This window comes from Blastomyces gilchristii, assembly GCF_000003855.2.
Source record: "Blastomyces gilchristii SLH14081 genomic scaffold supercont1.14, whole genome shotgun sequence".
Lineage (NCBI taxonomy): Eukaryota > Fungi > Ascomycota > Eurotiomycetes > Onygenales > Ajellomycetaceae > Blastomyces > Blastomyces gilchristii.
The window spans coordinates 1,326,673-1,351,937 of record NW_003101669.1 but is presented as its reverse complement, the minus strand read 5'-3'; the positions used below and the strand labels follow the sequence as shown (position 1 = coordinate 1,351,937).

General features: G+C 48.8%; 9 protein-coding genes across 10 annotated transcripts; 4 read left to right on the top strand and 5 right to left on the bottom strand.

Moving 5' to 3' along the window:
* Nucleotides 1-214: 214 nt before the first annotated feature.
* On the bottom strand, nucleotides 215-3,780 carry BDBG_06744 (the record flags this gene model as incomplete). 2 transcript variants are annotated; one of them, XM_031722754.1, is made up of 8 exons in its annotated part: nucleotides 215-1,633; nucleotides 1,703-1,765; nucleotides 1,822-1,992; nucleotides 2,053-2,646; nucleotides 2,739-3,173; nucleotides 3,284-3,388; nucleotides 3,465-3,551; nucleotides 3,657-3,780. In XM_031722754.1, the coding sequence occupies 8 exons, from the start codon at nucleotides 3,778-3,780 to the stop codon at nucleotides 678-680; spliced, it is 2,535 nt and encodes an 844-aa protein (XP_031579604.1). In that variant the 3' UTR covers nucleotides 215-677. The 2 variants fall into 2 exon arrangements, with proteins under 2 accessions (XP_031579604.1, XP_031579605.1); XM_031722755.1 differs by lacking the exon at nucleotides 3,657-3,780 and having other exon boundaries at nucleotides 3,465-3,593.
* Nucleotides 3,781-4,686: 906 nt separating this feature from the next.
* BDBG_06743 (chitinase) lies at nucleotides 4,687-7,007 on the top strand. Its single transcript, XM_002623258.2, has 4 exons — nucleotides 4,687-5,245; nucleotides 5,349-5,412; nucleotides 5,529-5,565; nucleotides 5,639-7,007. The coding sequence occupies exons 1-4, from the start codon at nucleotides 4,904-4,906 to the stop codon at nucleotides 6,684-6,686; spliced, it is 1,491 nt and encodes a 496-aa protein (XP_002623304.1). The 5' UTR covers nucleotides 4,687-4,903; the 3' UTR covers nucleotides 6,687-7,007.
* On the bottom strand, nucleotides 7,006-10,367 carry BDBG_06742 (transcription initiation factor TFIID subunit 12). The gene is made up of 2 exons (XM_002623257.2): nucleotides 8,248-10,367; nucleotides 7,006-8,104 (listed from the first exon to the last, which is right to left on the bottom strand). The coding sequence occupies exons 1-2, from the start codon at nucleotides 10,099-10,101 to the stop codon at nucleotides 7,850-7,852; spliced, it is 2,109 nt and encodes a 702-aa protein (XP_002623303.1). The 5' UTR covers nucleotides 10,102-10,367; the 3' UTR covers nucleotides 7,006-7,849.
* Nucleotides 10,368-10,379: 12 nt separating this feature from the next.
* On the bottom strand, nucleotides 10,380-12,365 carry BDBG_06741 (uncharacterized protein). The gene is made up of 3 exons (XM_002623256.2): nucleotides 12,055-12,365; nucleotides 11,611-11,994; nucleotides 10,380-11,532 (listed from the first exon to the last, which is right to left on the bottom strand). Exons 1-3 carry the CDS (start codon nucleotides 12,117-12,119, stop codon nucleotides 11,205-11,207), a joined length of 777 nt encoding a protein of 258 aa, XP_002623302.1. The 5' UTR covers nucleotides 12,120-12,365; the 3' UTR covers nucleotides 10,380-11,204.
* Nucleotides 12,334-16,005, top strand: BDBG_06740 (26S proteasome regulatory subunit N3). Its single transcript, XM_002623255.2, has 3 exons — nucleotides 12,334-13,551; nucleotides 13,687-14,996; nucleotides 15,067-16,005. The coding sequence occupies exons 1-3, from the start codon at nucleotides 12,975-12,977 to the stop codon at nucleotides 15,208-15,210; spliced, it is 2,031 nt and encodes a 676-aa protein (XP_002623301.1). The 5' UTR covers nucleotides 12,334-12,974; the 3' UTR covers nucleotides 15,211-16,005.
* Nucleotides 16,006-16,056: 51 nt separating this feature from the next.
* Nucleotides 16,057-18,680, top strand: BDBG_06739 (26S proteasome regulatory subunit N3). Its single transcript, XM_002623254.2, has 2 exons — nucleotides 16,057-17,979; nucleotides 18,075-18,680. The coding sequence occupies exons 1-2, from the start codon at nucleotides 16,579-16,581 to the stop codon at nucleotides 18,234-18,236; spliced, it is 1,563 nt and encodes a 520-aa protein (XP_002623300.1). The 5' UTR covers nucleotides 16,057-16,578; the 3' UTR covers nucleotides 18,237-18,680.
* On the bottom strand, nucleotides 18,635-20,961 carry BDBG_06738 (uncharacterized protein). Its single transcript, XM_031722753.1, has 3 exons — nucleotides 20,768-20,961; nucleotides 20,530-20,701; nucleotides 18,635-20,455 (listed from the first exon to the last, which is right to left on the bottom strand). Coding segments are annotated over exons 1-3 (1,077 nt in total). The 5' UTR covers nucleotides 20,770-20,961; the 3' UTR covers nucleotides 18,635-19,552.
* A 70-nt stretch (nucleotides 20,962-21,031) lies between these two features.
* On the top strand, nucleotides 21,032-22,536 carry BDBG_06737 (lipoyl(octanoyl) transferase). Its single transcript, XM_002623252.2, has one exon. It carries the CDS (start codon nucleotides 21,233-21,235, stop codon nucleotides 22,205-22,207), a length of 975 nt encoding a protein of 324 aa, XP_002623298.1. The 5' UTR covers nucleotides 21,032-21,232; the 3' UTR covers nucleotides 22,208-22,536.
* Nucleotides 21,116-25,248, bottom strand: BDBG_06736 (GTP-binding protein RHO3). The gene is made up of 8 exons (XM_002623251.2): nucleotides 24,787-25,248; nucleotides 24,574-24,624; nucleotides 24,421-24,438; nucleotides 24,281-24,297; nucleotides 24,204-24,218; nucleotides 24,002-24,123; nucleotides 23,651-23,879; nucleotides 21,116-23,544 (listed from the first exon to the last, which is right to left on the bottom strand). Exons 1-8 carry the CDS (start codon nucleotides 24,834-24,836, stop codon nucleotides 23,426-23,428), a joined length of 621 nt encoding a protein of 206 aa, XP_002623297.1. The 5' UTR covers nucleotides 24,837-25,248; the 3' UTR covers nucleotides 21,116-23,425.
* Nucleotides 25,249-25,265: the final 17 nt, after the last annotated feature.

The window sequence follows — 25,265 nt, the reverse complement described above, 5'->3', positions numbered from 1 at the left end:
AATGGACTCTACAATGGGAGAAGGAGAACAGGAGATGGAGTTGGAGATTGGAAATTGGAAATTGGAGGTTGGGAGATGGATAAATGGATGTTATGCGTATCAATGTATTTGTACGATTTCTGTTTCGATTGTTGTTCCTCTTCCTGAGTTTAAGTTCAAATATTTTGCATACTTCTGTTCTCAAGAGTTTATTGATTCTCGGTAGGAATGATTTTTCGTGTTATGGTAAATGTTTTTCTGGGCAGTTATGCATCGGGAAGAATGTATCTCGCCAGAGATCTATTAGAAACATATTTTTTTTTGCTCTCCGAGCTTCATATTCCAGGACCATTGGCCTCATAACCTTTATAAAATTCAATTAATGGGAAGGTATTGGGTGATAAATGCGCTTCCAATAAATTATTAAAAAAACCAAAGCAATCTAGCACAAAATCTACCAAGATGTGGGTATCGTACAGTGCATAATCGGGGTGGAAAACGTCATCAGGGGTTAAATAACGGTCCGAAATATGAAAATACTCCAAAAGCATTAGAAGGTATCCAAAAAGTATATCAGCTAGCACCGTACTTCAAAAATCTCAAAGCTGAAACCAAACCTCAATCCATACTCACAGCATTGTTTAATCCCTCTAGTCTAATCTGGGGCATCTATGACCTCAAGTTTCCCGGAAACCCTTTTAGGTCTTCGGGTGCATCTTCTCATCGCTCCTCTCTTCAGCAGCATCACTGCCAGTGACAACCTCTTCATGACCCTCAGCACCGCTGGAACTCCCCGCTTGTTTATTCTCCTGATCCAGCTCAGCTTTTCCCTCCTCTTTTTCCTTCTTAGCCTCATTCCTATCCCTTGAGCTCGACGACCTCCACATAAACCGCTTCCCCTCCTTCCCCCGCTCACTAAGCCATCGAGAATCCTCCTCTTCGACCAAAATCCCACTACTCCTATCGCCACTACCATCGCTGCTCTGATGGCGGTGGCGGCGGGACCACCTTCGGGAGAGACGTGCTTCATCATTAGTAGTAGTATACATGGCTGGTGCAACCAATCGACTCGTAGGTTCTTCAAGTGAAAATGCCCCTTCGATGACGGGGGTTGCCGGTATGACCAACATCTCAGTCGCCTCCGCTAGTCCTTCCGCGACAACATGAGACTCTTCGGCTGGGTTGCCAGCTTCTAAGTCGAAGCTTACCTGGCCAGCATCAAGAGAGCCAGCAGATGACGGATCAACGGGCTGGCTAGCGGCGATCTGCGCGGTCCAGCGACAGATCAAGTAGCGCTTAAGCTTCGAAACAGCACCCAGACTATCGACGCCATGATCATCTGATTCCCGCCTAGCCTGTATTGTCTTTTCGGGTGCGCTCCAGCGTTTGATAAGGTACCATTTGAGGCGAGCGAGGTAGCCTTTCGGGCGGACATAGTCGCGAGGGCCCATGCGCGACCACAAAGAGGGGTTCTCGGTGGCCATGTCGTGAAAGAAGTTCTCGTAGATGCCGCGCTGGTAAGGGGTTTGGCGCTGGCGGGCGATGACATGCTTGACGACGTACCAAGCACCGAGCACACAGAGCATAAAGGGCACGCAGGATATGAAGTACCACTTAATGCTAGGGTTGTCGGCAAACGCATCGACGTTCATGCCTAGATCGAGTCAGTATAGGACGCTAGGGATGGGGTAGGTACGGATGAGAAATGTATTATGAGCCATACCGAAGAAGCCGACAATGAAAGTCAGGGGTAGGAAGATAAATGTTATCCAACTTAGCCGCCACACTGGAGGGGTTGTGTTAGTGAAATGTATGCTCCAAGTATGATGAGGCGGCACATACTGCTGACACCGAGTTGGATGCTATGTCTACTATCACGGATTGAAACGCTTTGATAGAGCAGCGAAATCAAAGTCTTAGTTGGTTTGACCAAATCTTCCTCAACCAATGTGCTGAGCCTGTCATAGTCTCCCGGGATATTGTCAAGCCATGTATCGTCTGGGTTTAGTTCGTCTGGATAGATAGTTAGTATTAGCCATAATAAATCCAACATCTAGGGACAAGACAACGCACCATCCAACTCCCCTAGCCTTGGCCGCATCTCCTTGACAACGTCAATATGTATAAACAATAGTTTCTCTACCTTCAGCCAAATATTTGAATTCAGCCATAGCTCTGGTGCCCTCGTCTCGTCGGCTGGCTGCTCATAAACCTTGTCTTCCAAAATACTAACGTGGTCCATAGCAAGGTCCAAAAAGGTATCCCACTCCAACACCAGCGCCTTGAAAATATCCTCAAGGATGATCTTCGAGCATTGGTATGCGAGCTGCTCGTCCGTGGCCACGAGATCGCGAGATTCGAACGCCAGGAAGAAAGGGAGTCGGCGCCATCGTGATTCCCAGAAGCGCCGTGCCGCGATCAAGGTGTCCTCGATGCAGTTGGTGTGTGAATTGTCAAAGATGAGGATCGCGTTGCCGTTATCGAGAGTGTCGAGACGTGGGATGTATTCGTTCTTCCTACGCTGCCTAGCACTGTCGGTTTTCGGGGGGTCGATGATGTAAGGGTTCTTGATATCCGGGTTCGTGGGCACCCCAATGGCGGACTGTTTGTGTTGGATATAGCAACTGACGCGCTGCACATAGACATCATAGCCATATTTGGGATTATCTAGCCGCAGTGCAGAGTTCCATTTGCTCAGCATTTATAATTCCCTCCGCATAAAAACCTCGTTTTGTTCAACTAGTTGGCTGGAGGCCTACCATTTTGATCGAAGCAATTCAGTTCCATCATTTTCAAGCTATCATCCTGTTCATGCGGGCCCCTCGGCACTCGATTCATCGGATCAGGGCAACGGTATTGTTTGAAATAATCTACGCCAAAGGACGTCTTGCTAATCCCGCGCCAAGGATCATATTGTACTTTCCACGTCTTCCCGCTCAGAAAGGGCTTCCCTCCCCGTCGTTCGGGACGTTTGTGGCGGACATAGCGGCCAAAGTCAGTGCCAACAAGATCGTCTCGGTTATCGATATTGAACTTGCGCAGGAGAAAATTGGTGGCCCACTCTGCATTCTGCACATGAAAGACGCGCAGCACGGCTTCGCTATTTCGTTCCGGGTTGGTGTACACCTTCCGGAGGTGTTCGAGGTCATAAATTTCCTGCGCAGCTACTTTGCGCATCCCGACCTTACACTCATCTAAATGTGCACAGGAGAAAGAAATTAGTTTATGTATCCCCCTTTCTCCCCTTTAGCTTCCTTGTGCTTTTTATCCCCAACACCACTCAGCTCTTACAAACTGTACGCACCCTGTTTAACAAAATCGATTATCAGGACCCGTCCGGCGAATATGTCAAGGTCGGAGTATTCCTTGTGCCATTTTGGGCCAAGATCATGCTTCTGCGTGTGTCGAGCTAGAGGTGAGGAGAGTATAATAAGCTTTATATTCTGCCGAACAACATAACTAGGGTTAGGCATCATGCTCCCTACCGCTAAATCTCCTATAAGGTTCATGAACAGTCGACAATTCCTCAGCAACTCGGGGAGAGGGAGCGGGAGAACGCTGGTCATGGATGTCTGCTCCAGAAAAGATGAAAGATATCAATCAGCAAGTGCAAGATATAATAGGGGGTCAGAGTCTGTTCCAGTTCCTAGCCCGGGGAAGCATAAGTGCGTCCATACCATGGTCGTCCGGTACTGGCAGGGCCGAACCAAGGTTCCTGGTGTCTAGGTGCGGTTGCGGCCGTCTTGCCGTCGTCGCCGTCGGCGCTGGGGCCGAGGAAGGCGCACCGATGGAGTCTCCCATCTCGGAAGTATAAAAAAATAAAAATTAAAGCATTAATTTCTGCACAGGATAACCAGATAAAGCGTCAAGAGAATGAAGACGAAGGGCGCATCTATACATAAAACCAACGCCATCAGGGCAAAACATCGCAGTGGGAAGGTTATATTTAACGCCGAAATTATTTTGGTGCCAACACGCGCTTGTGCATTGGCATCTGAGGCTGGCAGGTGAAAAGCTAGCAAGATCAGCCACAGTTGATGATCAAAACCGACGATCTTAGCGGCAGCCTACGCAAACAGTGCTCGGCGGTCATCTGTGGGGGTTGTCTAGGCTAATAAGGCTGAGCAGGGTCGGGTTGCAGTGCTTGTGGTCATCTGGATAGCTCTCGTTCATGCTGATGGGCCGGATGATGCGGGGGAATTATAGGCGAGAATCTACGGGGGTGTGTATACAAAGTCAAAGCCTAGATATTGCCCCAAAAAGGTGAATAAAATCGTACTCTACTCATGCTAGACATGGTTAATATCAGACATATGCATGTCGACTTGGTCATTGCTAGAAAGGGTAAAATGTATGTACTGAACAAGCTACAGAAGAAGCAAATATCTCCATGAAAGTATCACAAGGGCTATGCCCGCATGTGAGAGTTATTAACAATAATAATATCTAGCTATACGAAGAAGATGAAATAATATATTCCTGACGATATGCTTAGAATATCAATACGTCGGACCATTCATCATTCAACCAGTTAAGACGCTGTGTTACCAGTGTTGCCTGGGCCCCCTTAGCTTAACAAAAAAAAATTAGAGGTAACTCAGGGCCTAAGACGCCTAATCCGCAGCACACTTCCCGGGCCTCCCAGCCCCATCTGCGGCGAATAATAATATATAGAAATACCCCCCCCCCCCCCCACCCCCCCCTGCAGTGGATTTCAGCCTTCCGAGCCCCGCCAAATCCGCAACTTGTTGTATCTTCTCAGCCACGCCGCCGTCAAACGAGGTTCCCATCAACAGACTGCATATATAAGGCAACCCCTCTCATACTGTAACTACTTTAAGGGAATCGTCAAAGCTAGTTTCGCATAGTTCAATACATTATTGCCTATTTCCATTCAACACTCCCCTCCACGAAAACTACAACCATGTCTACCTACACCGTTGCCAGCGGAGACTCGATGTGGGCAATCTCCGTTGCCCGCGGTATCTCTCTTGACGCTCTGATTGCTGCAAACCCGCAGGTATCAGTCCCCAGTCAGATCGAAGTTGGCCAGGTATTAAATATCCCTGGCGGAGACGCTCCAGCCGATCCCTTCCCCGCCCCCACTGCCAATGTTCCGCCACCACAAGAGGTTTTTACGCTTCTGTCTGGAGGAGTCCCGCCCCCAGTTCCAGCGGCTGCCGCAGTGCAGCCTTCTCTTCCGCCGCCGGTTGGGCCGAGCCCCGGGAGCGAGGGGTTCAGGACTGTTGGGTATTTTACAAATTGGGTAAGCTTTGACTCCCAAGGCCCATAACCAAATAGGTTTTGTTTATATTGGATGCTATAAGCTTCTGGAGAAAGTAACATCTAAACCGTTCTCTTATTATTAGGGTATTTACGGACGTAATTATCAACCTATGGATATCCCAGGAAACTATATCACTCATATTCTCTGTAAGTAGAAGAGTTGAAGTTGAAAGAAGAAACTATATCACGAAGATATACTTTCTTTTCGGAAAGTTGAAGTAACTACTACATGTAACTATATTCTAACCGTAATGTAATCACAGACTCCTTTGCAAACGTTAGACCAGATTCCGGTGAAGTGTACGTCCAATATCATTCCATGACCGCCGTGTAGAAGGAAACTCCCCCAAGCTAACCCCTTAGTTAATATCAGCTACCTAACCGACACCTGGGCCGATGTCGAAAAGCGCTATCCCGGCGACTCCTGGGAAGAACCAGGCGAGAACGTCTACGGCTGCATAAAGCAGCTCTACCTCCTGAAAAAGCACTATAGACATTTAAAAACCCTCCTCTCCATCGGCGGTTGGACCTACAGCGCCAACTTCCCGGTTCCAGCCTCTACAGAAACCGGCCGAAAAACCTTTGCCCGCACTGCCGTCCAGCTCCTCGCAGATCTCGGCTTCGACGGCATCGATATCGACTGGGAATACCCACAGGACGCCGCGCAGGCAGAGAACTTCGTCCGCCTCCTGAAAGAAACCAGAGAAGCATTGGATGCCTACTCAGCCCAGCATGCGCAGGGGAGACGGTTGCTACTGACCGTTGCCGTCCCCTGCGGCGAGACAAACTATAAAAAGCTGCTCATGTCGGATATGGACAAGTATCTCGATTTCTGGAACCTGATGTGCTACGACTTTGCGGGGAGCTGGGATAGGAAAGCGGGACACATGGCCAACATTTTCCCGTCTAGAGACGTGCCGGAGTCGACACCGTTCAATGCCGACGAGGCAATCACCGCATATGTCGCAGGTGGCGTGCACCCGAAGAAAATCGTCTTTGGGCTGCCGCTATATGGCCGTGCGTTCGAGCAGACTGATGGACCCGGGCATCCGTTCCAGGGGGTCGGCGAGGGGTCGTGGGAGTCTGGGGTGTGGGATTATAAAGTCCTTCCCCAGCCGGGGAGCGAGGAGGTGAATGACGATGACTTGAAGGCGAGTTGGAGCTATGATCGAAATGCGAGGAAGATGATTAGTTATGATACGCCAGCGATTGTGGCGCAGAAGGCGGATTACATTCGCAAAAGGGGGATGGGGGGTGGAATGTGGTGGGAGCTTAGCGGTGATGCTCCGGTGGGGAGCGAGCGGAGTTTGATTGCGACGACGGTGAATGGCCTAGGGGGGGTTGGAAATCTGGATCACAGTGAGAATTTGTTGGATTATCCGGCTAGTCGATACGAGAATTTGAGGAAGGGGTTTCAGTAGGTAGGTTCCTCCGGGGCTGGAGATATGCAACGCCATGCACCTACTTGCGGGGCGTTGCGATGAGTTCAAAACAACGATAGTTCAATGTAGATGATATAGGCATTAGTATGTACTATACATAACTAACACTTAGGTTTAGAGTTCACTAGCCTAATATGCAGTACATATATCATTTATATACCTTACCTGAGTCCCTAAATTTCATCTACTCAACAGCAACCATTTTTAACTCGGTAAATTGTCGGTGGATATATATCTTCAATGAACAGCCAAAAAAATCTTTAATATTTTAGATAAATATAAATACTATATATATATTTCTCACTAATTTAACAATTTTAAATAGACTTAGATTCTTTTTATTCAGCTTCTTTAATAAGTGATGTACAGTACATTCAAGAAGGGAGTTTATCCATCCTCTAGTTATATGATCGGCTGGCAGAGAACTGAATGAACCCCTTGTAACATGTCCTGATCTTATTAAATAAAACCATTCACTCAATAAATCATCTATCCCCTAGGAATATATGATAACAGTACATCCGCGGGTAAAACGGCTGAATAAACAAATAAATAATAAAAATAAAAATAAATGCAAAATAAATAATAAAAAGAAGGAAGAACAGAAAACATAACACAAATCAATCAAGGAAACAAACAACAATAAGAATGCAAATCCTTGAAAATTTTGCAACCCATCCCAAATCCGCCCGTCCATTCATTCATTCCAACGATCCAAAAATTACCACGCCGATTTTCGCCGATTACATATCCTGAGTTTTCATAGCAGAAGTTTTGCAAGCATAGAGGAAAGATAATTAAAAGGAGAAATGGCATAAGAAAGAGGGAAAGAAAAAAAAAAAAATTTCCAGCCAGCACCCCACCCCACCCATGGACATTAGAAAGAAGAAAATGGAGAGAGAAAGAAAACCTCCCAGGAGGTCCAACAGGAATGGAAAGGTCATGATCTCGACACGTGCTCCTCGATGTCGTTCACGCCCGATTTGCTTGGGACAAACGCGCCAAACAGAATGACATCTTCATAACGCCTCAACCAACCCCCACATCAAAAAACCCCAAGCCCAACTCTTCCCCAGCACTCCCCAAAATTCAGTTCAATTCCCTCATCAACCATCAAGAAAAACAAATCGAACAAGAGGATTTTATTCAGCCCTTCCCTGCGTAACCTTCGCAGCCTGAATAGCAGACATCTTCTGCGTCCAGCCCTGTGTAGGGTGGGGTTTCTTCACTGTACGCAGGTCGTCCGATGAGAATCCCGGAATGCGCATATTATAGTTACGCTCGAGGATTAGCTGGATATCGCGGATGTCAAGTGTGGAGGCTGGGCGGAGTTTAGCCAAGCGGCATGCAGCGGTGATGACGTCGTCGACGAAGTCGTCGGCCATTTGGAGAATGAACTATACGGCGTTTGGGGGGGGTTGAATGTTAGCTAGGCGTATTATAGAGGAGAGAGAGAGAGAGATGGTGAGAGTATAGTTTATGGAGAAAGTAACGCGAGCCGCGAACGTATACTGTAAACAACAATAAATAAATAACATACCTCTTCCGCATCTGGAGTAAGACCCTGACCCTCTCCACCCCCCGTAACTTGCTTCACAAGAACATCCAACATCTTCTTGCTAAGCACATGCTGGCCCTCCCCCTCAAGTACATATCCAGGATGCTTCTGAATAGCCGGTTGGCCCATCGCGCCCATCGCGCCATGGCTCGGCCCACCAGATAATGTAGGGCGTGCAGGATCCATGGAGACAGGTTCAGGCGGTTTGACGTTCAGGTTTTTGGGAATGGTCATGTGCACGCTGCGCGAGCTGCTATCAGTTCGATTGTGCGCGTAGCCTTGCGGGTGGGCGTGGGGGTTCGGAGGCTGCGGCTGCTGTGGATGCTGCTGCTGTTGCTGTGGCTGTGGCGGTGGCTGTTGTTGCTGTTGCTGCTGCTGTTGAGTGAGTGGTGGTTGTTGAGTTGACTTTGAGTAGTTTTGGGCAGACTGTTGAAAGGCAGCTTCTTGGGAGAGGGGGCGAGGTGGGCCTGGTGGATGGCCCGGGATGTTCTGTGTTGCCGTAGCGGATATGGGAGTACTGGAGGATTCAGTTCGTGATGGTTGTTGAGTGTACGGCTGCTGTGGCTGCGGTAGGGGGTTTTGAGCGATGTGTTGCTGAGGTCGCCCGGGAAACTGAGAAACTTGTGAAGTAGGGGTATTCTGCGCGGGTGCCGGTGAAGAGAGCTGGCCTGCCTGTGAAGTGGCAGGAGCCATGGTTGTTTGACCTGCCTGGTTTCGCGCAGCTACTGCAGAGTTGATAGTGTAGGGAGCTGGGCCATTGGACGCTTGAGCAGGTAGGCCCGGCTCAGTTTTCACGATTGGACCTTGTGGTTGTTGTTGCTGCGGAGGAGGAACAGGACTGGGACCACCAAGCCCAGGTCTATTTTGATGCACGCTTGATGTTTGCTGTTGCGCCACCTGCTGTGGCTGCAGCTGCGTTTGCGCCTGCCCCTGTGACTGCCCAGCTCGAAAAGAGTCCTGCTGCTCTTTAAACTTGATAAGGAACTCACTTCCCTCCTGATAGAGCTTATTGGCCGTCACCTGTCGATTCTTAAAATCCTGCATCTCCTCCGGCGTCAAAGTCCCCGCGCTCTGACGCTGCTGGTACGTCTGGCGTAACTCGGCTAGCTTTGCTTTGCCCAACTCCTGCTTCTGCAACGCGATGCCATATCGCAACTTAGCATCATTCAGCCACGCTTCAACCTGTATCTTATCGATCTTGGGCGGATATACGAAACTAAAACTGTTCACTTTAGCCTGTATCTGCGGCAAAAGTTGTTGAAACTGTGATTGACCCAGCTGCGCTCGTGGCGGCGGCGGCGGCTGCTGCTGCTGCTGCTGCTGCTGTTGTTGTTGTTGTTGCTGCTGTTGCTGCATCTGGGCTGGCTGGGCGCCTTCATTTTTCATCGGTCCTTGCCCCTGACTCGACTGTTGCACCTGTTGCATCTGTTTCTGCTGCTGCTGAAGCTGCATCTGCCTGTACTGAAACGTCTTCATTTGACGCATGAGTGTCTGTGAGAGGCCGGCTAGTTTTGAATGGGCGTTGTTATACTCGGCAGTACCCGGAGCATGCGCGTTGATGGTCTCCCACAGACTCCGCACAACCTGGGTGTTGGTCGCTTTCTGCGAATCGGTCAGGTGCGGGAGTTTCTGAACTTGATCGGTGCGGATTAGGTTCTGCTGCTGGGCGGCGGGGAGGGCAGTAGAGCTTTGATTTGGTGGATTATTGGGATTATTGGGATTATTGGGATTGTTAGGATTATTGGGGTTGTTAGGATTGTTAGGATTATTCGGATTATTGGGATTAGGAGGGGGGTTCGGCGGGTTGGACGGGTTGGACGGAGCGGAGGGTTCCATCTTGATGGCAGTTTGGCGGCGAGTAGCACTCCCGAGCGGTGGTGTCAAGGACAGGGCCTCCAGCTACGGCTCGAGGATGTAGCTAAGGACAACAGGTATATATCGGGAGTTGGAAGGATAACAAGGACGATGCGGAGGTAGTGGTGAATATATCAGTCAGCTACGCTCGTAAGTTACTAGCTGTTGTACTCCGTTACAGAAGTCAAAGTCGAAGAGTTGACGTTGAAAGTTGCCCAATCAGGATGCTCCTCAAGCGCGGTGGTCTTGGCATGGTTCCGGCGTGTATTTATCGTTGGTATGACAGAGCGTATTTCCTAGCGATATCGATGAGATGGATCTATCTAGATTAAATATCTTCTCTTGAAATATTAGATGCCTCGATATTCATACCCAGCGCATATCTAATAAATTCTATCTACTTTTCTGGGGTGGGTCAAAGGTAGAGTCAGAAATATAAATATCCAAAAGAAATACGCCACCCACAAGCAGGTCTTAAAAGTAGATGATATACAAGCTTCCCAAGGTATAAAACAATACATCTTCTTTATGACTATCCCTTTGAATAAACCCACCCATAGCTCTCTATCTTTTAGAACCCGTCTCTATAAACAAGAGATTCATCAAACGAGTAGCCCGACTTCCTCGAAAGCACCCGGCAGGCGAGTCGTTGCGATTTTGCCGCTCTGTTTAGCACACCAAATCCTTTTCTTCATGCATGATACTGAATGCAGTGGGCTGTTCGAGATATTCGAGGCGAAGCTGTCTTTTCACAAGATCGAATGAATCAGGTATATCCCCATCCATCACCAACAGGGTGATCTGCGACCTTACTATCTTTCCCCCTTCCGGCAGGGCGTGGCACGAAGTGCTAAGATCAGGTACTGCCAGGGGCAATTGAGTTTCTCTTTCTCATATGCATTATGCATCGGTAGGAGATGGCGGACGAGGAGAGATGTCTCTAGAAACAATCCACAGCAGGATCTGTAGTTCAGGATAAAAATAATATCCCCGGGCGTTAGGCGGTAAAAATCCATATAAAAGTTCATATGCCGTACATATGTATAAAAATGAACCCCAAATTTCTCGTTCTCCATCTTATCCGTTCACCTCATCAGCCCGCCCAGATCCCTCTCCATCCCTGTCACCCGCTCTTCCAGCCTCCGCTTCCGTTCCTCCAGCTCGCGAATCTCCAGTAACTCGCGCTGCAAGTCCTCCTCCGTGACGTGCGATACTGCTTCAGCAGGGACAACTCCGACGTCTCTTTCCGTATCTGCAATATCGTAATCACTGGAATAATCCTGCGAACGGTTCATGCGCTGCAACTGCGCAGCTTGCTCCGCAATGCGCGACTCCAGATGTGCGATGGAAGTGGAGAGGTGTTCGTGGCGATGGCGGAGGGTGGAGATACGTTCTTGGGCGCCTTGGACGGGGCTAGTAAATGACGAAGAAAAGGGATTAGCCGGACGTATCCTTCCGAAAGAAAATGAATCAATAGATGTCTAAACTCACTAGACATTACACAACATCTCCGCGCCCTTGAGCAATACTTCGACATTAATTTCACCTCTAGACTTCTTAATCTCATCCACCATATCTACGCCCAGCACCTGCGCCACGGCGGATTGGTTCTTGTTGTGTTTTGCGGCATAGATGCGGCTGGCCATCGAGTCACCTCCGTCGCCGGGGAGGGGTAGGGCTAGGTCGGGGAATGCAGATCCAGACGCAGCAGTGGTGGTTCTACGGGTAGCTCTTCTTTGGGACTGTCTTGAAGAAGTCGAGGTAGCGGGGTCGACGGAGAAGAGGGCTCGTTCGTGGGGCTCTGTGTCACGGATAAGCGTTGTGATGTCGTGGGGGCCTAGCATGGCATTTGCGAAGATTTTGGGAGGGGGGAAGCTGTGCAAAATAAAAGTTAAGCAGTGATAAATATACAATGATAGAAGGTGAGTTTCATACGGGAGGTCAGCTATGGCAGCTGCGGAGAGGGAGATCTGCTCCAGATGGCTTTCGAGGAGGCCCATGACGGAGGTTGTATTACAGACCGGCCTCAATTGGTGCAGATTCCGTAGACGTATGCTATTAGATGCAGTGAATATGATATTAACCGGGGAAGAACGAGGTAGTTGAGCCGGCTGTGGGTTTGTTTACTGCATGTATCTAAGATATAAATATCGTGGGTCCCCACGCCAAGACCTGCGCGTAAGGTCCAACAACAAGCTATTTATGTGAGCTACGCAACCGGCGATATAAAAATACTAATTATTTAATAAGAGACTACGCAAAGCACAGCTGATCTCTGCCGCAACTTGTCCCAGTGACCAGCGTGATAGCCCATCCTCGCCACTGCCAACTGACTATGGCCGCTGACCAGCAGGCTACTATACGGACTTCGTTAGCAGCTGCTGAGTCAGAAAATGCATCTTCTCACCACTTGTCCCCAGCCAAAATAAACCCGGCCCAGCCTAACCTTTCTTCCCTAACTAACCCGCCACGCCCAACCTAACCCGCCTAACCCGCCTAACCCGCCTAACCTAACCCAACGCAGGCTGCTTGTGTCTTCTTCCGTCGTCTTCTGTCAACCACCATCAACATCAACATCATCACCACCACCAGCTCAACCCGTTCAACCCAGCTCACCACATCCACCACCACCCACAGCCCCCCCCCCCCTCTCCCAACAACTTCTACTTCTTTCTTCCCAGTGTCTCTGCCTCTACTCTTTGCTACTCCTGTACTGTGTTTCATCTCTCCTTCCTTTGCTTTGCTGCCGTCGCTTCCCATCCAACCAGCTTGCCAGCTAGCCAGCCCCCAGTTTCAGTCCTGTCCAGGCGCCGAGTAGTACGCCCAACAAGCTACTCACTTTCAGAGCTTCCAATATGCCCGCTGAAAGGCGTTCCCTGAGGTCCAACAAGTCGGACACCTCAGCTAACGGAGAGAAGCCTCGTTCCAACTCTACTTCCCAGAGCTCCAAAGATAAGCCTGCTCCTCCTACCACTAGATCTGCTGCTCGGGGGAAGACAACCGCGACGTCCGGCAAGAAGACACCTGCCTCCAACACTCCTAGCTCAACATCCACCCCCAATTCGAGCTCCATTCCCACATCTTCTACGAAGAACATGGGCGCTGAAAACGATCAGACTGCTCCCCACACCAACGGGGCCTCGGATCCTGTCGAGAATGGCGTCAACAATGTGAACGGGACGGAGGACGTGGAGATGGCAGAAGATGATGCCAACACCAACGGGTCTGCTACACAGCCGAATCAATGTGGAGGAAGAGGAGGACGAGGTGAGGGTGATGAGGGGATGACCGTCGTGGTGCCACCCTCCAAGGGCTCCAGGTTATCGGGAGAACCAGAGCAGCATCAGGCAGATGTCACCATGGATGAAGCAGAGGATGCTGGCGTGGCTGAGGTTGAGGCGCAAATTGATCCCAGAGAGAAGGCCTTATCAGGTATTATTTTCTTATTTACCTCTTTCCATTTTGTTACCTGGATAATTACCCCGAAAAACCCGCCCCCTATAATAGCGAATGACATCAACGGGTGGCTCGACTGACTAATGTTATCTCTTCCCTTTTTTTTAACAGCTATCAAAAGCAATTTTACGTTGCTCGAACGTGCCGTTACTCATTTTGATCCCCGGTTCACATTGCGAGTGTTGCGGTCGATATCGTCGATGCGGAAACAGCTGTCTGCCGATCTTCTTGCCCAGGCCATTGTAGAAACATATCAGCCTACGGATTCCACGGCATCATTCCTACTAGCTCCCATTGGCAAGCAGTCGGCGTTCGCGGATGCTGCCGCGGATTCGTCAATGGATATCGATGGTGAATCAAAGACTCCTGGAAAGGGATCAGCTACGCACGACGTGCTTCCCGAGGTTGACATCTATCTGTCCATCCTTATTCAGATTTATCTGTATGACAAGAAGCAGATCGAGCACGGCGCAAACTTCTCCAGCAGTCTTGTTGACTTGGTGCGATCGCACAATCGGAGAACCTTGGATTCTCTGGCTGCTCGCGTCTACTTTTACTACTCCCTCTTCTACGAACAACTTTCCCCGCTTCCCCCGTCTCCGGCAGCAGCCGTCATTTCCATCCGACAGCCACTCCTTCAGGCACTACGAACTTCTGTACTGCGAAAGGACCAAGATATCCAGGCAACCGTCACCACCCTCCTCCTGCGTAATTACCTGTCCACCTCGCACATTTCTCAAGCAGACCTTTTCGTGTCACGTTCTGAGTTCCCACCTGGAGCACCCAACAACCAGATCGCTCGGTATCTTTACTACCTTGGCCGGATCCGTGCCATCCAGTTGCAGTATACGGAGGCTCATGAACATCTGATTGGCGCCACCCGCAAATCTCCCTCAAGCCACACCGCCGGTGGTTTCTACCAGGCGGCCAGTAAGCTCCTCGTTGTCGTCGAGCTATTGATGGGCGATATTCCCGACCGCGCGATCTTCCGCCAACCGAACATCGAACGAGCCATGCATCCTTATTTCCTGCTCGTGCAGGCTGTCAGCATCGGTGACCTAGACGGATTCCTCAACATCGTCCAGAAACACAGTTCAACTTTCCGACGAGACGGCACATACACGCTTGTCCTACGTCTTCGACAGAATGTCATCAAGACGGGGATCCGTATGATGTCACTGGCTTATACGCGCATTTCTCTTCGGGATATCTGTCTCCGTCTGGGATTAGATAGTGAGGAGTCGGCCGAATATATCGTCGCCAAGGCTATCCGTGATGGTGTAATCGAGGCTTCGCTGGATCATGAGCATGGGTATATGAAGAGCAAGGAAGTGGGAGATGTGTATGCAACTGGAGAACCCGGTGAGGTTTTCCATGAGCGTATCCGGTTCTGTTTGGATCTCCATGACGAGAGTGTTAAGGTATGGTTATTCTTCCCGGCTACCTCTCTTATATAGTTCGATACTGACTGGAGACAACAAAATAATACAGGCCATGAGATTCCCTATGAACCAACATCGGCTCGAACTGAAGAATGCACAGGAAGCGCGGGAACGTGAGCGGGAGCTGGCCAAGGAGATTGTCGAAGGGGACTTGGACGATGATGATGCGGGCGGAGACTTTGACGCGATCTAGTTGTTTCCTCTTCCATTTTCTGGACTTTGATTCTTTATTTTTGTTTTCTTAGAAGAGGGTGAAAGTCGGCTTGATTGATTGATTGATTGACGGATGGATGGATTGAACAGATTTGAATGGTGTGTGGTGTGGTACATGGTATTTATTGATACTGTGATTGGTACTATATTTTATTAATCGGGGAGCGAAACAGACAAAAGCATTATTTCTTAGTGCTGAGAATCTTTCAGACCCTCACTTTAACTCCTACCTACCGCTTCTTTAAGAAGCTTTCTCCTCATTTTATTTCATTTTTTGTGTTTTATTTTAACATCCCTTTTTTTTTTTTTTTTTCTCCTTTACCGAGCCGGGGGGAAAAAAAGTCAGCGTGCCCTCCCTCTCTCTCCATGGCGCCTCTCTCGCCCCGTCTTTTTGCGTCTCGATGACGGGGACTGCTCGTATATACGGAAGAGCAGAAACCCATGCTCCCGAGTGGACAAACGGACGGACGGACGGACTGACAACCGACTCACCGACAAGGTGGAGGCGGGCGAAATACATCACAGATCGTGGTTGTTGTCTATGTATCCATCTCTGTACAATCATTATCGTCCGAGTGAACCAATTATGTATGGCATATTTTGCTTTTTGCCTGGGTTCTTTTTTCCCACTTGTTCATTCGTTCTAACAACAGATATTTGTATTGCATGTTACCTTTTATTCTCTGTCGGTGCTGGACGTTCTCTACATATATAGTTAGTTGTTACACTCATCAGTCGTTGTCCCTAGATTTACCTCGAAATTGTTGGTTTATTTTTATTTGGTTTATTTATATTTATATATATTTATATATTTATTTAATTTACTTTAAAATTAGTATTTGATTCAGAAGTACGGAGTGTATTTATGCGGCGGACATCTGCGGAAGTCTAACTCACTAATAACAGTCAGAGCTGGGTTGGGGGAATTGATACGGCCAAATCGCAGCCAGCACAAGCACAGCCAGAAACGCAGTCAATATTAAATGAGGCCAGAGTGACGAATGACGTTGACTACGGGAGCAGATTCGATATCCTGCTGCGAGCAAAACCGAGTGTTGTGTGTGTTGCGATATGTTTTGTTGTTCCCTAGTGCTATTTAGTTAAATATATCTAGTGCCTTGTTATTTATTTCACATATTAAATCATAATCCCAACTCGGTTTTTTTCCCTCTTTTATGTATTTTATCTTCCCCGGCTCCAACTCGTCCTGCTGAAAAAATACATCGAACAAACGACGAAACACCCCTCAATTGATCTCACCAACTGTCCCCACCTCAATTGAGTCATATACATGCCCCTCTAGCAATCTACCAACCCAGGGAGCCCGGCCGCCGTCCGTCGAGCTGCCATGCAAGCTCGCCCAACTCTCCTCACGCCCTATGGGCTGCTCCTCCGCACAGCTCATCCCGCCCGCTCCCCAGCCGCAGCACGAGCAGCAAAAGCTCTGATATGCTCGCAATGCCTCATATACAGCTGCCTCCCCAGCGCCAACTCGCGCTCATCCCCCAAGCTCCCCTACAACACCCGCAGCTACCACCCTTCCCGCCGAAAAAACCAGTCAGCCCTCGGCTCCGCCGTCTCCGCCGCTCAGAACCTGTTCTCGAAGGATAGTCCTCCCCCCCCTCCTCCGCCATTACCACAATCACCGTCACCCCCTTCCTCCTCGACTTCACCACGCTCACGGGGAACATCCCCCCGCGTCCCGGGCACGCCCGGCGGCGTCCCCATAACCATCGACCCGCTTCGCATCGTCGCCAAAGAACTTAAATTCATGAAAAAGAACATCCGCCAGCTCCTCGGTTCCGGTCACCCGCTCCTCGACCGTGTCGCAAAATACTACACATCAAGCGAAGGCAAGCACGTACGGCCCCTCTTGGTCCTGCTCATGTCGCAGGCGACCGCCCACGCGCCCAAGACCGCCCGCCAGGTCCCCTTCGTTAGTGCCGCCGGTATCAACGATGCCATTACATCCCCCGCCATACTGGCCGATACGAACCCGGATCAGAGCGCATTACTCTCCTCCACCTCCCCGTCGTCAAGCGAGGCGGCCTACAATGGGTTGGCAGGCAACGTTGACGCCGACTGCGACGCCGACGGCGGGAATACTACAGACATCCTCCCCGCCCAACGGCGGCTGGCAGAGATTACAGAACTAATCCACACCGCCTCCCTGCTACACGACGACGTGATCGACAACGCCGTCACCCGGCGCTCCGCCGTGTCCGCGAACCTGGAATTCGGGAACAAAATGGCCGTGCTGGCCGGTGATTTTCTCCTGGGCCGTGCGTCGGTTGCGCTCGCCCGCCTGCGCGACCCGGAGGTCATCGAGCTGCTGTCCACGGTCATCGCGAACCTGATCGAGGGCGAGTTCATGCAACTGAAGAACACGGAGCGCGACGAGCTGAACCCGTCCTTCACCGAGCAGACGATCACATACTACCTACAAAAGACGTACCTAAAGTCCGCGAGCCTGATCAGCAAGTCGTGCCGGGCGGCGGCGCTATTGGGCCATTCGTCACCGCAGATCGTGGAGGCGGCGTACTCGTATGGGCGCAATCTGGGCCTAGCGTTCCAGCTTGTGGATGACATGTTGGATTATACGATTAGCGGGGAGGAGTTGGGCAAGCCTGCTGGTGCGGATTTGGAGCTGGGGCTGGCGACGGCGCCCTTGCTTTTTGCCTGGAGGGGGAATCCGGAGTTGGGCGCGCTGGTGGGGAGGAAGTTTAGTGGGGAGGGTGATGTGCAGCTGGTGAGTGGTATTGTTCTACGTTCTACCTGTTTACTTTATTCCCATCGAATCTACGCAATAATGAATAAATACTAAACACAAAAATCAAAACATAGGCCCGCCAAATCGTTGCCCAATCCGACGGCCTTGAGCAAACCCGCGCCCTCGCGCAGGAATACACAGATAAGGCCATCGAGGCCATCAGCATCCTCCCTGACACCGAGGCGAAAGCGGGCTTGGTTGAGATGTGTGTGAAGCTCACTAAGAGGAGAAAGTGAAAGTGCAAGGGAAAAAAAAAAAAAAAAAAAAAAAAAAAAAAAAATGATTGAAAAAAATGATTGAAAAAAATGAAATGAAAAAAAAAGAAGGAAGAAAAAAGAAGTGAGCCAACCCAAAGCGGACGGTGTTTAACGGCGGGAAATGTGATCGTATGTGGGCATATATTCTGTGTATTTGTATTCTTGCGGGCGTGTGTACGAATAGAGCTTGAGTTAGAGAAAAGAAGAAAGAAAGAACAAAGCATGTCGCTCGGGGTCGCGGGTTTTGGTGGTGGTTTATTAGAGTCTCTGTTACTTTTCCTCTTTTTTCTTAATCATTGTTATATTACTATTATTACTCCTACTATTATTATCATCACATATATATATATATACATATATGTATTGTACTGAGCAATCCGTGAACTTTCCTTCCCCTCATGCTTTTACGTCCAGTCCCGATTCATTTGCTCAACGCAGGCATGCTGATATGTGTGTATACAGCTCAGGCGGCGCCACGGGCGGTTAGGAAGGATATCATTAATGGAGTTAGCAACTAGAAAACTTATTTAAAAATAAGTTAGTTGCAGAGAAAAGAGAGAAAAGAGATAAGAGAAAATTGTATTATTTACATCTTCAATAGCTTAGATACAGAGTCACTTGTAGTGTAATAATAAGCTCTGCTGCCTCTTGAGCATCAATATAAATGTTAACTATATATGTAGATAAAAGAAATATGATGGAAAAAAATTTCTTGAGATAATCAAGTGAGAGAATGGTCAGAGAGAGGGCTTGAAAAATTAGACATCTGAAATATGTGAAGTATGTTGATTGAAAGCTGGAATTTGCAGTATTGTAGATAGTTGTCTCATAGTTCATAAAAAATGAGAAAAATAATCTGTGAAACATGCCTATTTTTTACAAATGTTTGTCAAATATATAATCATTGACCGATTACTGATGAGAATATCTTGCTTGGACTTGAGTTGTTCCCACGGAGATCTTGAGAATGTTAAATTGGAAAGCTGAATTTGCCTGCCTACAACATGATTTGCAGAGGCAGATGTGATCATTATAATGGTTGTATGAGGCAGGCTTGCATGCATGGATATATGCATGTACACATGTCGTGCGGAGGGATGGTGAGCCGGTAATAGTTTCCACCAATAGCCGCACAGAAGGGGATAGCTCTTCTCGTTTTGCTCCAATGATAAGCCGGGTTCGCGGCGCATCGGGCAGGTCAATATATATCCGTATGTGAAGAGTTTTGCGACGTGTGCGCAGTATACCAACCAACCACAGTAACTACCATGGATTGAAAATTTGAGGTTGACCTCTCAACTCGAGCCTCGACGAAACTCCGCATAAGGTCCTGTCGCCGCAATCGGGTTGCTCGTCATCGGCACGCTAACCTTCCTTGCCGTCAACGGCGGATCTAGAGGGAACATATCGTTACCATCTTCCTGAGTAATTAACCGCACGGAACCTAGAGACGGGGTAGTCATCCCTGGCCTCGAAGCGCTCAGGCCCGTTTTGCTAGCCAACCGCATCTCTGTTGGGGAGATAGGCGATAGGTTCCTTTGTGGGGTTGATACACCCGTGGGTGACCGGTTCAAATCGCCATCATTGACTTTTAATGATAGTTTCATTTTCTGCTGTTGTTGCGGTAGCTGTGGAGATTCGGCTTTCAGCCGCTCGAATTCTGAGACCAGGCTGCGGAAATACACGCCCGCTTGTACACTCAGTGCATAGTCTGCGGGTGTGCACATGGCATGATTGAGAGCTAAGGGAGGCGCGCCCGCTGATACCAGCAATCGGAATGCCTTCAGATTCCCCCATGCACTGGCATAATGTAAGGCGGTATTGCCCACGTTATCTGTGAGCGTCACGGACGCATCTTGTCTGAGCAGCGTTGCGATCGTACTAGTGTCTTCTGCTGCATTGGAGGAGGAACGTGGACGTTGCTTTGGAGGAATTAGACATGTGCTTCGTGTAGGGTGGGAGGGGTTGGAGCTTTGAGCTGCGAGCATGAGAGGTGTGATGCCCTTATGGTCAGGCCGGTCGATGGTTTGGGGGAACTGAGTGCAGAGGTATTGAACGCAGGCGGCGTGGGAATGCGCAGCTGCAAGGTGGAGAGCTGTAGCCCCATCTGTGTTCAGGCTGATGCCGGGGGCAGCATCGAAGCCAGTTTCCAATATTTTAGGGGCACATGAGTCGTGGCCGAATGATACGAGGAGTTTCTGGGTCAAGTTGGTGCTTTAGTTGGAGATCTATAAAAGGGGTACACAAAAGTTTGGAAGATGCGGGGAAGTACAATGATTTCGAGGTTTCCAAGAATCGCCGCGAGATGCAACGAAGTATTGCTCTTATCTTCGAAGTTTGGGTTCTCCAGGAACCTGGGGTTATTCTTTATGATGCGCTTGACCAGCAAGACATCTTTCCTTATGATCGCGCTGCGCAAGCGGACGTGCACTGGTAGATCAACCCTAAATACCACATATTAGTGCTGCCGGTACAAGACTTTTAGAAAGTGCGCTAGGTGAGCCACTTACATTGCAGCGACTGTACATCTCTAGGGGTACAGGCAGCTGAAAGGTCTCACTAGGTAAGTTGCAGATTTCCCATGGTTTCTTTGAAGCTTCGAAACTTGAACGATGTCAGAGGTTTGGAAGCGGAGAGTTGGTTGAGGCCGAATTACGTAATGGCTGAATTCCGGAGATAGAGTGCACGTGACAGTTTAACTCCGTCGGACTATGATTGGCCAGGAATTTCAAGCTTCAACATTTCCTTCTGAGACGGAAAACGCGGGGAAATCATTAAAATCTACTGCAATGAGCGCCTATTTATATACCAGAGACATATAAATACCTTGAGAGCCATATATATGTGCTGACATATTATGCCAATTGTCAATTTAATCCCATTGTAGCTATTTCTCAAATCAGGGCAGAAGAGCCCTCTAGCTGCTCTGATCATCCCTCCTCCCTCTCTCCGCCTCCGCTCGCCGCTCCGCTATAATGCGCCTCGCTCATCTCCACGTTCCCAACGTCGTCCCTTTCACGCACGCCTCTCACCTTCAACAGATTCTTGTTTCCCGCCTCCTAGCTCACAAAAAGCTCCATGACGCCTTCTCGACCTCTCCCGCTCTCATGCAGCCACCACCCCCTCCAGATCCCACTATCCTAACCTTCACCCCTCGCCCCGTATACACAACCGGGCGCCGCGACTTACCTGCCACAATCTCCGCCACCACGACCCCTTCAGCGAACCCTCATCCAACCCTCGATCTCAACCTACCCAAGCCCCTGCACTCCATCCGCCACCTCCTAACACCTACCCCAACCCACCCCGCGGTCGCTGAATTTCACCCAACACTCCGCGGTGGGCAAACCACCTACCACGGCCCCGGCCAGCTAGTCGCATACACAATCCTCGATCTACGACGGTTGCGCCTAGGCCCGCGCCAGCATATACGGTTGTTGGAGAGGAGTGTCCTGGATGTTTTGGCCGGGTACGGGGTGGAGAGGGCCGGGTTGAGTGAGAAGGACCCGGGGGTTTGGGTGGATATGTCACGGTCACGATCACAATGGGAACACAATGGGAGGAGCCGGGAAGGCGACGAAGGTAACAGATATTTATCTAAGAAGATTGCGGCGGTGGGCGTGCATCTGCGCCGGAATGTGAGTAGCTATGGCATCGGGTTGAATGTGACGGAGGAGCCGATGTGGTATTTCCGACAGATTGTCGCGTGTGGTTTGGAAGGGAGGGAGGCGACGAGTATAGTCGGTTGTGGGGTGAAATTTGATGCTGATGATGGTGATGCTATTATGAGGGAGGTTGCAGAGAGGTTTGCGGATGCATTTGTTAGGCGGGTTAATGAGGTTGGGACTGCTCAGGCGGTGGATTGTTGTTGCCAAACGGGTGGGGGAGTAGGAATTGATGAGGTTTATCACATTGAGGAGCGGGACGTGCTTGGGGATGTCGGGACATAGGAGCGAGAGAGATCCCCCGTTGCTGTACAGTAGGAGGTCTGCTTTTAGTTGAGCTCTATACCCTTCTCCTTTTTTTTGTTCTCTAACTTTATAAGAATCACAAATATTGCGCAGGCGTAATTTGGACTAGCAATGGGGTTTATAACATGTGGATAGATATATCCAGAGAACCAGAAGAAATGCAATTTTAACAGGTAGACTTTCAATATCTAACTAATGATCATGAGGAGTATGTATCAGTGACAGCATCAGATGAGTAGCTGAGATAAAAGGTTTCTATGCTCTTTCTTCAATCCCTTCAAAAGGTAGTGAACTCGCACAAAATATGCCCCAATTACTATTCAAGACCATAATATTTAGATATTGTAAATCAACATACATTTCTATAGATTGAAATTGAATAGGTGACTGTATACTCCGTAGATTTCAAGAAGTGGCCAGAGCAATAAATATAAGCCGGACATAAGCTATATTCATGTAGAACCTCAACAAGATGGATGAATCATTGGGAAGCAGAGTGGAGTGAGTGCAAGCTAACATGATAACAAAACATACAAAATATTTTGTAGAGAATCCAAAAACTACAAATATATGAGGAATATATACAAATAATTATAAACAAACCAAAATGAGTTTGTTGCACAGGCAGGGGAACTGAAATGAACACAGTAGAATAGGGCAAGACAGAATATAATCAGTAATTAAAATAAAGGTTTGTACACTGGGGTTGGCTGTCAAGAAGAGTTGGAGAGCAAAGGACAAAGCAAACAAAAAGAAAAAAAAAAAAAAAGTAAAATTTAATAGAGAAAAAAGCAAACTGGTATCAATCCGGCGCTCCCATTGATGTATGCTTTGCTCTATTATGATGTTGCATTCAAAAAGAAACAGGAAGCAAAAATGTTTTCAGAACTCCAAAGCTAACAACGAGGGGTTGTAGTGAATAGGAAAGTTAAAGCAAAAGAAGAAACGAATTGAAACACTCGCCATATACGTAAAGGTAGGGTGGATAAGGAAGAATAAAGAAATGGCGGAGCTGTCGTATCTCTAAGTCAGGTCTGACTTGGGTGGACCAGAAAAGATAGGCGGGAGATGATGATAAGGCGCAGGGAAGGGAGAGAGAAGCTAATTGCATGTTAGTAGGACCATAAACGTGACTGTTAAAGGGTGCACAGAGAGGGATATCTCTGGGACTTCAAGTCTCTGGTTCAAGCGCTTTCATCACATGATGATGCATTTGCCAGCTCTCTCGGATGACTTCGAAGGTTTTACAGACAGTGCCACCCTGGCAGCCTCTGTGAAGGCTTCGTTGACGCCGCGATTTCGCATGGCCGAGCATTCTATCATAGCAAGGTAAGGGTAGAGTTAGCCGGTTTTAATTTTTAATTTTTCAGTTGTTTCAGTGCCACACGGAGCAAAACCGCGAATAAAAAGTCGTGACCATACCTAGATATCTTAGAGCACCAACTTTTTTCGCAACCTCCAGTCCCTGGTTATACTTGACGATTGGTTTCCCCGTGGGTTGCGACTCTGAATTATCGCCATCTTTTTCGTCCGTTTCTTCTCTCAGATCGCATTTCAACGCGACCAGAACGATTTTGGCTCCGGCGCAATGTTCCGCGATTTCCGCCATCCATTTCGTTTCGACGTTCTCAAGTGAGTCCTTGCTGTCAACCTATGTTTGTCCACCGTCCAGTTTTAGCGCTGCTTTATTTTCATCCACATTTTTTCCAAAGTTTTAGAAGGAAGAAGCTGAATAGGCTCAATCAAGAAAAGGAAGGCAAGGCCGAAGCTTACGCTAAAGCATAGCATTATGACTTGTGTGTCGTCGTACGATAGAGAACGGAGGCGATCAAATTCTTCTTGTCCAGCGGTATCCCATAGAGACAATTCCATATGAATGCCATCGACATAGATATCTAAAATCATAAGAACATCAGTATTGGGCCTTCCTGTCGAAGTTGGATATGCCACAATCGACGACAGGCGTGTATTTTACCATGAACGTAGTTTTCTATTAATCCAACCAGTTAGTAGGGAAGTTCGCAAAGGAATAGAGAATAGGAGGTTTCGTACCGAAAACAGTTGGCTCACTGCAATTTCAGAGAATACACATTAGAACACTTTGGTCAACGCTGATATGCTTTTCTCGAGCCATAGGGACGCCTGTACGGCAGGATAACAAGGGAGATAATTGGAATTGTGTGGCATCTTACTAGACTGTAGGGAAGAATCTGTGCGACACAACACGATCAGTACGTATTCAAAGCTGCATTCATTTTCTTTCTGATTTTCCGGCCAATCCAAAGCGCGATGTGGAACGCTGTGGACTTGATTCCCCGGGAGCAGGGGGAATACTATGTGCCTACCCTCTTGTGAAGACATTCAGCAGCGATGTTTTACCGCATGCGCCGTCACCCCTATATACCCATCAATCCCATGTTAGCCAACCAGAGGTCACTTAATACGACAGAGTAAGCGGTATGAAAGCGCGTCATAAGGCTAGAGAGGAACGCAGGATGACAGCAACGACTTTGTGTGTCCAGCTTATCGGGTGCGGGGGAGGATGGTGCCGGGCTCACAGGAGAACCAGTTTGCGCTGGACGGTCTTGTCCCGCCGGCATAAACTCATCGTGACGGGTGAGGTGGAACCGGCGACTACGGCGGAGTAAGGATGGTGTAAATTGGGATGGGGTATGAATAAGGGGTAGATATAATTTATTTTTCTCGGGCTAGTAGTGGTCTGTGGATGATCCCGGGCTGATGGGGGACGATGGGGTCGATGACTGGAAATAGGTGGGCGGACGTACGGATGTACAGGACGCGAATGGGGCCGATGGTAGAGGGCAAGCAAGAAGAATAAATATGTATATAAGGGAACGTTAGTATAAAGAGAAGTATGATATCGAGATGTGTATTGAAAATGAATGGTTGGCGGAGAGTTAAATGCTAAATGAGTGTCGAGAAGCGAACTAGCAAGCACGGGCTGATGACATCGCTATCTCAGCCTCCGGACAGAAGATTTTCGCCACTAATAATGCCTGGAAGTCACAGGCCGCTA